At 54.8% G+C, this 12,653-nt stretch overlaps 1 protein-coding gene across 1 annotated transcript in view; it reads right to left on the bottom strand.

Annotated features, from left to right (window-relative positions):
• btbd7 (BTB (POZ) domain containing 7) overlaps positions 1-12,653 on the bottom strand; it is a 34,540-nt gene that overhangs the window by 8,996 nt on the left and 12,891 nt on the right. The window contains exons 2-3 of the mRNA XM_023802200.2: positions 7,088-7,310; positions 4,345-5,460 (exon numbers count right to left, since the gene is read on the bottom strand). Of these exons, the coding sequence (XP_023657968.2) occupies positions 4,345-5,460; positions 7,088-7,169 (1,198 nt within the window). The 5' untranslated portion in view covers positions 7,170-7,310. The remainder of the gene's footprint in view (positions 1-4,344; positions 5,461-7,087; positions 7,311-12,653) is intronic.

A 12,653-nucleotide genomic window follows, 5' to 3' on the forward strand; every position in this document is an offset into this window, starting at 1 on the left:
CCCCAGGGAGTCGTCGTCTTAAATGACAGATCTGCTCACTATCCTACTCACTCTCGGCGTGTATGAAACGGGACCCTGTCCTCCAGAGTGCAACCTCCCACATGACCTTAAGTTATGCAGACTCACACCTCAGGCAGCCTTCGGGAGGGGGGGTCTGGCCCGGCTGAGACCGATGGAGACCGGCCACACTCTCGCTTTCATCTCGCTTTCATCTGGCTTCCGTGGGCCTCGGAGACCGAGAGAAACGGGGGCAGCAGGAAGATCCCCGCGGGGGGCAGCATGGTGAAGCCGCGAGGATCGCCCCCCCCCCCCTCCCCCAGCCGGCTGGCCGACCGCCACGCACAGCTACCGTGTCGCAGCCCGTCGCGGCCATCATCGTCGGTCCAAATTTAAACCCAGACCTGTCGCCGATCGCTGCAGCAAGAGTCCCGGTTTCCAGGCCTATTTTCCAGCTTATTTTAGACCCCAGAGACAGAGTCAGCGAGGGCTTGCTTTCGGGGGTGCGGGCCGTTATTTACAGGCAGGCTGTCAGGTCGCATGTATCAACCACTTCGACCACAACCTTCCTGAGCCGCTCTGAACGCCATCGGGCCCTGGGAGACAGACGGAGGAAACAAACCGCCCGTTTTCCACAAAGTGAATCGAGGTCTATGCACTTCCTTCACCTCAAAGGGCGTCACCCGGCGTTCTGGAAGATGGACAATGAATTTCACTTTTTTTTATTTTTTAAATCCCCTCTCTCGCTCCTCTCTTTACCTGGATGAGTGTCGCTTCCACAGCACGCACCCTTACAGAGAAAGGCATGCTGGGATCACAGCTCTTGAGGCTGCATCCATTCGGCCTCCACAACACTCTGCTGCAGGCAAAAAAAAAAAGGGCCACAGGTTGGCGAGCAGGTGCCCCATCCTCTCGCCATCGGCCATCGTGACTGAGCTCTGCGTTCTACGCTCGGGCTGACATGCCGAGAAATCCTCCCCCCAAGCTCGTCACAGTGCTAAACTGGCTCTGTGAACATGACAGCAGTCTAAGTGCTGCCAAAGTTGTTTTCCAGCCAATCAGTCCATTGGTGCTCTGCAAGTTGGCAGCGGTATCTGAAGACAGATTCTCTGTGGACATGGAATGGGGGGGTGCTGGTGAAATTGCACATTGTCTGAAAGGACGCAAATCAACAATAAAATGAATGCAGGACAGACGAGGGACCAGCAGACAACACTTCTGTCTGATGGTGTGGGCAATATTTGACAGAGATGAAGAACTATTCACTCTGGGGCATTCAAAACAGACATCTCTGCTCCTCTGACACAGGCAGGACGATACACACCGATGCGGGAGGGGGTCCCTGAAGACGAAATATGTATCAGATTTCAAGATCAGGTCATCAAGAAAGACAGGAACAAGGTCATCAGACGGTGGGGGGGGGGTGCATCCACAAAGGTAATTTTACACTTGGGTGAACATGATCCTTTGGGAACAATACAGTGCATCAGCGATTGGTGAAAAGCTGAGCTTGTGGGTGGGGCCCACAGTGCAGATGTTGGGAGAGCAGCCAATCAAATCTGCTTACATTTGCCCTGAACTGGTGTACTAATTAAAGACCCAGGGGTTTAGCCCAGGGAACAGGATGAGAGAGCGAGAGAAAGTAAGAGAGAGACAGTGTGCTGGAGAGGTGTGAGACAGACCAAATACTGAGCCAAGGGAAGAGAAGGAAAGAAACGCCAGTCACACAGAAAACCAAGACGCACGCAGTACAATGAGGCCAGCGACACTAAGGACACACAGGCCTATTGGGGGTCAAGCGGGGTCACATGGGGTCACGTGGGGTCACATGGGGTCATGGCTGATGCTCCGGAAGGCCAGTGACGGGGCGGGACGGCACAGCAACAAAGTGCTTATTTACACAGGATGTATAGATACACTTCATGCCGAGTATTTACTACCACAAAGAAAGACAGACAGGCAGACAGGTAGACAGACAGAGAGGCAGACAGTTCATGTATTAATATCAATATGGGGACTCTCATGTCATTTCTGTGGGCAAAACCCTAATCCCATCAATGACGACCTGAACCCCTATCCAGCCCTAACCTTATCCATAAGTAACCAGACAAAATACAAGATTTTTGGCATTTTTTAGTTTTTGATTGCAGTCACAGATTTAAATAAAATGGAGGTTTATACTGTGGGGACTCCACAGGTTAAAAAGTAAAATATTACCATATTTGAGCCCCACAATGTGGCAAATATAAAATATAAATAAATCACGCACAGAGTTGTGTAATGATATCTTTTTGGGGACTGCTCATTCATAATACTATGAATAAATACTAACTATGACAACTTAACCCCTACCCAGCCCTAACCATAAGTAACCAAACAAAAATACAAGCGTTTTTACATTTTAAGTTTTCACGGATTTTCATAAAATAAAAATCTGGTCCCCATAAAATAACCACACACGCACACGCACACGCACACACACACACACACACACACACACACACACACACACACACACACACACGAAACAGATGGAGCTTTTAAATCAAGCATATGGCCAAAAGAGATACAAGCTCACCAACAAAATATTGGCTTAAGGTTCATTTAGAATAAATATGGATCTGGAAAAAGGGGTGGGGTCGAATCCCCTTACACGAGTCTAAAGCACGTCCCACATGTGACAGACGGAGAAGCGGCTTGGATTATGAAATAAACGGCGGGCAAAACACAAACAGGATACAAATACCCTGTGAAGGAAGTGTCTGCTGCACACGTCAGGTAACCCCCCCCCCCCTTTTGAATTGCCAAGGATGGTGGGTTCATATTATAAATGACCACATACTGCTTGAGCACCCCCCCCCCAGGACACCGTTTGCTGACATCAGAGGCTGGAATATGATTTGCACCCCACCCCCCTTATGAATACATTTCGCAAACCTCACCACTTTGTCGCTGAGATTTATTTATTCTCTGGTGAGAAGAGCAGCAGAGCCCCTCCACACAGGGCATTCAGGTAACCACAGTGCTCCGCCCCCCCCTGAGCGCGTCAGCCTCCTCAGCCTGCTGGGCGTGGGGGGGGGGGGGGTATTCAGCACAGGGGTTGCCGTCCAGGTGCCGCAGGAAGGACAGGGCTGACATTTCATTGGGTCACAATAAATAAGCAGAGTAATGAAGGTCTGACGGACGCGGTGATTCTCCCTGTGTGCCGATAAGCGTGTCGGGGGGGGGGCGTTAATGGCCCCGCACCCCCTACCGGCAGACGCACTATGCATGCTAACTAGCCAAGCCTCTGGGCAGCTACACCGCCAATGCGCAAAAAATTTAAACTTGTCCTTCAGGCTACCGAGCTTGACTGTCAGAGGGGGGCGTCACCGAGCTAATCGGCCACGTGGGGAGCGCAGCATAATTAAGAGCATAAGACGGCGGAGAGCGGCGGCACAAAGCGGCACGGCGAGAAGACAGAGGCAGAGAACCGCGACCGGTGACGCACGGCAACAGTACCCATGGCGACAGAGGGCTTGATGTACGACGCGGCTCTCCCCTCCATAAGGGCAATTACCAGAAACGGCGATATTAACGGCTACCCAGAGAGGCGCTGGCAGCGCTTTGAGAAAATTCATGGACCTCTTCAGCTGTCCGCACGCCCCCCCCCCCCACCCATCCACCGACACGCCCGGCTTCCGGCAAGTGACCTTGGGGTCTCTGCCGTCCCAATCGGAGCCATTAATCACTCAATTCCCTTCCAGAAAACAGGGGTCAAGCTTGTCCTGAGTCCCAGATATCAAGGTGGGGGGGGTATGTCTTAGTACAGCATCTACTTCTTCAGCCAAACTGCCCTTCACCCCCCACAACTGGGGGTCTAAATGACCCCTTGCCACCCAGACAATACTCCGATGGTCTCCAGGGAAACCTGCTCACAGATCCGTATGTCAGGAACCCCTCCTGGGGAGCTTCTTAGCCCACATCGCACCCGAGGCTGGGGGACGGAGGCCGGCTCGGAACGACGGAGAGGATCAAGGGCCATAACGAGGCCCCGAAGCCCGTCACAGCTCGTCTCCACGGCGACCGGCGGCTCAAACAGCCAATTCACGAACACAGACACCCGTCCCTTTGATCCGTCTCGTTTGTATCTCGTTCCTCTTTCAAGTTCTAGGGAGGACAGCGTGCTCCTGACGAGCTGGCCAGCCGACTGCCTGACGTGGACTCATTCAGCGCTTACACTTCCATTCAAGAAAGTATGAGTCACGCACACACACACACAAACTCCCCATACCGCTGCTCCTCCCCGCTTGTGCACATATACACAGCCATACAGTGTAACTGCACCAGCGTGTGTCTCTCTCTTACCTTGGGCCAGCATGCTGAACTCCAGGAAGAGGGCGATGTGATACAGCTCCATGGCCTCCTCGGCGCGGCTCAGGTCGACCTTGCCAGCCACCAGGGCCTGCACCTCGCCCAGGCTGCCGGCCGACGGGCTGGAGCGCAGCACGTAGGACAAGTCCACAGCGTCCGTGTACATGCAGCGCAGGATGACGCGCGCGTACTTGCGCGGGATGATGGACTCGTCCAGTACGATGCGCGTGGGCGCCTGCAGGGCGCGCTCCGTCATCTCCTCGCCCGTGCGGATGCGCCGCTGCAGCAGGTTGCGGAAGAACGGCGAGCGCGCCGACAGCACGGCCTTGTGCGCCCGCAGCTCCTCCTCGGGGCGGCCCGGGCCGGCCGCAGCGCAGACCCCGGGCCCCGCTTCGCCCCCGAATGCCTCTACCAGCTGACCGTCGGAGGTGAAGCTCAGCAGGGAGTCGTAGTAGCACATGTAGTCGAGGAGGCCGCGCATGTCAGCATCCAGCGGGTTGGGCGTGCCGAACTCCTCCGTCAGCTGCAGCAGCACGTCGATATTCTGCAGGCGCGCCTCACCTGGCGCCAGTTCGCCCGTGTACAGGAAGCGCAGCAGCGCCGAGAACATGGGCACGTCGATGCCGGCCGTGCGCACGTCCAACAGCACCTGAGCGCCGAACTCGGGCTGCGAGGACAGCAGCGTCTTGAAGAAGGGGCAGCGGGCGGCCAGAATGGCGCGGTGCGCCGGGAAGCAAGCGTCTTGGAAAATCAGGTCCACATCTGTGCAGTACTTGTGCTCGTAGAGGGCGGCCAGGTCACGCGCCAGCGTCCGCGCCTCCGGCCTGGCCAGGCCGGCCTGCAGGCTCAGCTCCTTGAGTGCCATGGTGCCCTCATACTCCTCCACTAGCGCGTTGGCGTCCCGAACGTCCCAGCCGCTCAGCAGCTCCCTCATGTGGCGGGCATGGTCGGCAGCGCGGCCCGACTTGCGGCGCCGGATGAGGCGTCGCTTGAGCGTGGCCAGGCCCGAACTCCGCTTCTTCTTGTCCGGCGGCTTGTCGGGTCCATGCTGCTCCAGGCTGTAGAGCTTGGCCTCGCAGCCGTAGCCCTGCTGTGTGTAGGAGGAGGTGCCTGCAGGGGGCAGAGCAGAGCAGCCGGACTCAGCAGGGCACGAGAACGACAATAAATAACGAAAATCTAAGAAATAGGGGGGCTTTAGTGTCTTTGTGGACGGCGACAATTCTGTTTGTGTGTATGTGTGTGGGGTGGGGGGGGGAGGAGGGTAGGGGGGGTACAATTTTCAATAAATATGAGGGAAGACAAAATACATTAATACTAATTACCCAGAGATTCAGCACCCAGAAAAATGTTATTCCAAACTGCAACGCTTATCAAATGTAAATTACCTTGAAATTAACATTCTATCATATACTTAGCAGACCAAGGACAGCAAATAATGAAGGGGGGGTGAACTGCTGGGTTATAAACGCATTATTTCCTGCTAATGTCGATTAAAAAGCTGGTTATCAGCGATGCTCTTGTTGCTCAGGGGTGGTTTGTCCATTTAACAGAGGCAGCGCACTGAGGAAAACAAACACAGAGAGCAGGTCTGTTTTATCTGACACGACGGCGGCGAGAGACTCGGGGGTCGGGGAATACAGACAGACAAGGCAAACAGGCAGTTTGCAGGACACAGCTATCATCACAATGCGGGTCAGCACGGCCCCCGCCCTCCATTGCCAGGGAAGCCTTCCTTAGAAATGCCTGCCTTCCTGCCCCCCCCCTCCTCCAGCGACCAGCACACCTACAGTTTTCAAATTTGCAATAGTTTTTATTTTTATTTAGTTTTCCATTGTGTTTTTTCAGATTTAGTTCAGTCTCAGTTTCTTTTAAGAACGTACAGACAGTCTTAGTTTAGTTTTTATTATATGATCATTTCTATTTTAGTTATCCTTTTAGTTATAGTTCAGTTCCATGTTTGGAAACCACACCGGAAGTGACTTTCACCCGGCGTGACGTAAATTGCGACCCTCAACCACAGTGCAACTCGAGGGGCCAAAACGTAACAAAACTAAAACGTAACTGATTTTGCCCGCATTTCTATTTCGTTTTAGTTTGTGTTGCACTGTTCATTGCAGTTTTTTGAAAACTGTCATCTTTATTTTTATTCCAGTTAACGAAATGATTTTTTTTAATCCTTCCTTGAATCTAACCACCCTACAGCACACCCCTGCCCCAAAGGCCTTGGCGGCGATTCCATCGCTCTGTGAGCCACGGCCAGATGACGCGAGGCCAGTCAGAAGCACAAGCCCCACTCATACCCATCCTCCTCGGCATAGCAGGAAAGCGGGCTGACTTGTCCTGACTTCAGGAGAAGCAAGGAAAGGTTATCTGGGGGTGGGAGGGCCGCTTGCCTGGGGAAGCAGGACACGCGATGAGCTGATGACAACACACCCCCCCTGCCGGGGAGCCCAAGCTCAGCCAATCATGCCGTCAGCCTGCACACCTACCCAATCAGGGGTAACGGGCTGAATTTGGCAGGGGTTAGCTTGGATTCCCCCCAACCACCCCTGATGTTTAGCAAACCTTTACTTTGAAAGGAATATTCCCCCCCCCCCATTTTGTTATTGGTGTCTATGATACGTGCGCATGCACACTGGCAGTGGGTGACGGGGTCCGGAGGGGGAGGCGTACGAGCAAATAGAGAAACATATACGGAGTAATGGAGCTCAGACCCGACAACTGGGGGAGGTCTTACCGATGAAGGTCTGCTGTGCCTGCGAGCTGCCCGCCACGCGGGGGGGGCACGAGTGAGGGTAACTGGAGGCGCTGAGGCCCATCGTCGTCGGCGTGCTCGTCACTCTGCTGCCGGGATGCACTCCTGCTGCGTCATTCCAGCCCGGGACGAGGGCGCCCCCTTCAGCTGTCAGCGGCGCTGCCTGCGGCCGAGGTCGCCGCTGCTGGGGAGCTGTGAGCCATGCCTGTGGGGAGGGGGGGGGGGGGGAGAGGGGGAAGGGGAGGGTCAGCCTCTCAGACCTCGGATTCTCCATCTGCATGACAGCACTGCCAGAGGCTGGGGAGCAGGGCTCAGACCCCCACAGCAGTGTCGTTTGTTCCTTACACGCTTCCCTAGCAGAGACACACCGCTACTACACCGTTTATGCAGCAGGATGTTAATCAGGCCGAGGGGGGGGGGGGGGGGGTTCATTCAGCACACTGCTCAGCATTCACCCACAGCGACACACGCTGTCATTCACGCATCCCTTGCACCCCTTCCTGCATCCCTCTCTGCACTCCTGCGTTAAGCGCAGGCCGACGGAGCAGCGACCTCAGGGTGACGCGCGGCCCTGAAAGGGAAAGGCCCCCCCCCCACGGGACAGGAAAGAGACACTCCAGCCCCTCTCTCAGCAGCCAGGCCTGCATCCTGCCTTTCAAGCTGTGCTTTACAGCTCGGTGGGCCGCCGCCAAAACAGCTGGGCAACAGCCCCTCCCTGCCGGGACGGCTGTGGGGGTGGGACACGCTAATGAAGATGCATGCCGTCCCTGGGGTTTTGCCCTTGGAAACTTCCGCCCCCACCCATCCCTGGTGAGACGCCTGAGTGTCGCCACCACACCCCCTAACCTCCACCCAACCTGGCTTACGACGACAGTTGACCTTTGACCCCAGAGGAGATGGGCGGCTCCCTTGACCTCTGGTTACCCTGAGGCTCCCAAAGCACCCAGAGCAATCAGTGAGGAGCACAGACCCACCAAGGACCCTCCAGCATGAAGACAGAGATGGTGATGAGTAACTACATGAAACGTGGCTTTTCAGCAGATCAACGCCGCCAGACTATAGTACCATTCCGCTCTCGCTGATCCTAATAAAATCAATAATGCAGGATCTTCTCAGTTAAGGTCAATTTAAAAATCTGCGCACTGAAAGATACAGTTCTAAGGACACTAATGTACTGCCCCCCCCTCCCCACCTCAAAGCTGGATTATACTGAAAGGATTTAATTTACATAAAAACAGGAAACCAGCGGCATCCAGTCTAGGGTGCCCCACAGGGCACATGTGTCTCTGCTCAGGATGATGCTGGAACATGGGGCATCAGCAGATCACCTCCAAGTACGCCGCCCTACCAGCAAAGGCCACGAGCTTTCCGAGAACCCGGATCCCGTTCCCTAGAAGGCAACCCAAGTCCGCCACCATCGGTCAGCGAGCGTCATGCTGGGTGACCCGATGACCTCACGGACTACGTCCCCCGCACTCGCCCAGCGAACACAGCCGCTCGGCCCTGGACCCGGAGAGGCCACGTTTCAGGGTGTGAAGGCAAGCTGGGAAAAACGACGCATGCAGGAAATCGGCATCCTCGCACTGCGCTTCATTATGCAGCCGAGGGGCCGCGGTAATGAAATGGACTCGGGCGATTAGCATAATGAAACCATAGAAAGCGTTTTCATAACCCAGGCCGTGTCCCGGGGCGACATTAATGTCACATTCATGAAACCCAAGGATGCGGAGGAGCTGCGGTAATGCGCGTCTCCCGTGTTCGGCGTGCCCGTCCCGGCAGTGTGGATGCGGAGGTGCTGCGGTAATGCGCGTCTCCCGTGTTTGCCGTGCCCGTCCCGGCAGTGTGGATGCGGAGGTGCTGCGGTAATGCGCGTCTCCCGTGTTCGGCGTGCCCGTCCCGGCAGTGTGGATGCGGAGGTGCTGCGGTAATGCGCGTCTCCCGTGTTCGGCGTGCCCGTCCCGGCAGTGTGGATGCAATGACCTTGCCGTGGTGGGCGGTGCCAGCAGGGATGGCGGGGAGCGCCTGACTCAGTGACCACGCTGTTCCCCCTGCGGAGATCCCCTCTGCTTCCAGTTAAGGGAACAGGAAGCGCCTCCTTCACCTGCTTTCCCAGCAGCAAAATCCCCCAGAGTGAGCTAACAGTTTAGCTACAAAGGGCCCCTAGCTACGCACAGCAGGGGACGCGGGGTGTCCATTGGCGTGAGACGATTCCATCCCCCTCCCGGCCCTTCTGCCCAGCGCCAGAGGGGAACCATTAACACAGAGTACGTTTACAAGCACACTAAGAAAATCGAATTATTGTGTTAGTCCAACTAAAGCCAGACTTTTACAGTACATGTAAACACTAATGAAATCGCACTAAATAGAATTTTTCTTAGTTGGACTAAAACACCCAGATAATGAGATTGGGAGTCGATTTACTCCTGCATGTATACATTAAATCAGCCTCTTCAAGATTATTTAGTATATGTTTAAAAATCTGTTTAAAGTTTACCTCTTCTGCTTTTGCATGCGTTCAAGACCGTCAATCATTTTCATCCTTGCTGTTTAAATCACTCCTAGACGGGTTTGTGAGAAATTTATGTTAAACTCCTTTTTGTTTCATAAATACTCCAATTTCACAACAAAATCACATCGCAATATTAAAAAAAATTCCACTACTGTTGTCATCAAATATTGTACAAAATACTGTATTTCTTGTTATGCAGTCCTGATCTTCTTGCATCTGTTCTTCCGACCAGATCGCAATTAAAGCTTGTGTCACTTAATTTGGCCCCTCCCTTACATGTATACTGGGACAAAGACAGTAGTGCGATTAAATGCTGTAGTTGAGCTAGAACCATAGCTCGACTAAGCTGTGCATGTAAATATACTGCCTGTGCTGTAACTGAGAGAACCAGCAGTCATGCGGACACAGCAACAGAAGGGAGAGACGGCTCTTTACACTGATACCCACCAACCTGCGGAGGGCGCTACTTTCATGAGTTCATCCTGCAAAGCAGCCAGCCATGCAGAGAATGGCATGTGATGAACTCGGGGACAGACCACAGACTACTGTATGTCAAAACATGCGCTCAGACAGGAAAAACTCCCTCCCAGTCTGTGACCCATCACCCACAGGTCATGGGACAGCACTGGCAGAAAGCCATCACAGGCCCGCCCAGCCTCTCTGAGCTTGTCAAGGCAGCTGTGTGAGCAGAGCACCTAATAAATGCCCCCCCCCGCTCAAACCCAGGGCGCATACAGAGTCAGATATACAGGGCCGGCCGACACGATGGAAATGGCCCAGTTTCCCAATTGCCCCGAAGCAGGAGCATCGACTGGGCAGAACAACTGAAGCCAGGATGCACAGACATACCAATTTCCCACAAACCTGTGCATCCTCATGTCGATCCACATCCACACTTGTAGACGTCACCAAATGGGCACTGAGGTGAAACAATGGTGGGGGTGGGGGCACCTAGAGCTGACGACCAGGCAGCAGTAAGGTAGTACCGATGGGCTCCAGCACTCTCCTTTAGCACAGCCCCCCCCCCCCACCCCGGGAAGCCCTGTAGAGGACCTGCTTAATCTCTCATTTCCCACTTTCCCTGTGATGAGGACAAGCCCGCCTCCCCCATTGGCTATCACACAGCCCGGGTATGAGGTGACCAGTTTGTGACTGGTGGCCCAGCTGGTCGGCGTGTGGAGCAGCCAGTAGAGTCAATGTTGGCGCGAACGCGGCATCAGGCCTCAGAGCACACAATGGGCCGCCTGGGAATTATTAACCTATATCACAGAAGATTTTACAGAGGCAGCTAAAGAAGAAAAACTTAACAGGTAAAGAGTTTGCAATTAGCTCTGGAATTACCCAGAATGCGGCACTTTAATAAGTCCGACCTCAAACAGAAAGACGTGGAAACAGGCAGACAGACAGATTACAGCATAACCCTGCATAAGCACCAGCGCAGTCATAGGCTCAGCTGATCTCAGCTGCATAAAAAAAAAATAATCTCAGATTAAATCCAGATAATAAAGAAATAATGCGGCAGCCCAGAGCGGATGGCGGACGTCCCGGCAGAGCGAGACCCGTGGAACGTTTTATCTCACTGCAGCGGCGGCGAAGGCAAAGTGAAAGTTAATTGTGTTTGGGGGACAACAAATTTCCCAGAGCAGTAAGCAAAGGGCCGGGGCATATGGCAGGCTAAGCACAAAGGACGCACTGTGCGATGGCCGCCCCGTCTCACTCGCTCTCTCGCTCGGAGCGAGGCGGGTGTGACAGGCTCTCTGAAAGCCAGGCAGTCTGCTGATGAGAGCCGACACGGGCTGAGCCAAAGTGGGCCAGCTGTGAGCCGTCTGAACAGCCCCCCCCTCCTCCCCAAACACTGCTACCCTGACGCATTCCAGGGCCCCACCCACCCAGCCCAGGCAAACCTGGACAGACAAAACCAGGCTTAAACTAAACAGAACCAGCCTTAGAACAAACAGCGGACAAACCGGATTGGTGTCAGAATCAGCCTGGAACTGGAGTGGCCCGTTCCTCCGGCTCGCTGGTGGCAGCAGACGGCGGCCACTAGGCCGTTAGCCAATGCATTATTGAAGAGCAATCAGGCCGCTTATCAATCATTCATGCGCATTCCTTGATCACGGACGGCATACAGGAGCAGGTGGGGGGGGGGAGGCCGCCGTCCCCTCCCCGTCAGCAGGAGGATGGAAACTCCCTCTCGTCACATTCGATCAGCAGTAACGGAGGCCAACAGCACAGGCTGGGTGGGAGGGTGATGTTGTGCTGTTGGAGGGTCACCTCTGCATGCGCTTCCACGCCCGTCGCACATCACACCCCAGTGAAGCATATAATGCGTCAGTGGACCCATTGACATTCAGAGCCTACGGGTCATCGAGAATTACTGCGGCTGCGATTGTGTCACCTGGCCATGCGAAATGCTGCATGGGCCGGGGGTCAGAGCTCTTCAGAGATGTCACCATCTGCTGGGGACACCCCCGTCTCCCGACGACAACCCACTCGCTTTACGACACGCCGAGTTGTTGTGCTCGGCAAAGTGGGTCACGCACCGAAATGGCCGAAGCCTCTCGAACTGACGGTCATGCGTCTCCAGACGCCGCAGCCCTGCAGTATGTCGCAGGCAGGCCACGGCTCTCATGCCCACTGCGGATAACCAGACCCTGAAACACCCTCGCAGCTCCTTCTGCTCCATTTACTGAAAGATGCCGTAAATGCTGGCTTATACAGCAGGGTGAGGATGGTGCGCTAAACTGCTTTGAGGTGGACCAGTTGTGCACGTATCAGTATCAGAAGCGGGTCGGATCTCCTCCAGCCCGGTGCGTCAGTCTCAGACACGCACGCCGGCAGCGAAAATGAAAAACTCGCCAAGAAAAACCTTCAGAGTGTCAAACCCCGAAGCAAGCCAACCAGCTGCTGCGTCACGGCCCGCCGAGAAGAGCAGGCGATAAGGATCAGGTGAGCGCTCTGCTGCCGCGGGGCACGCCGAGACGGCACGCAGGGGCTGCATGCGGGGCACCAGAGGCAGCGCGGCTGAGCCTCGGCCCC

This window comes from Paramormyrops kingsleyae, chromosome 14 (assembly GCF_048594095.1).
Source record: "Paramormyrops kingsleyae isolate MSU_618 chromosome 14, PKINGS_0.4, whole genome shotgun sequence".
Lineage (NCBI taxonomy): Eukaryota > Metazoa > Chordata > Actinopteri > Osteoglossiformes > Mormyridae > Paramormyrops > Paramormyrops kingsleyae.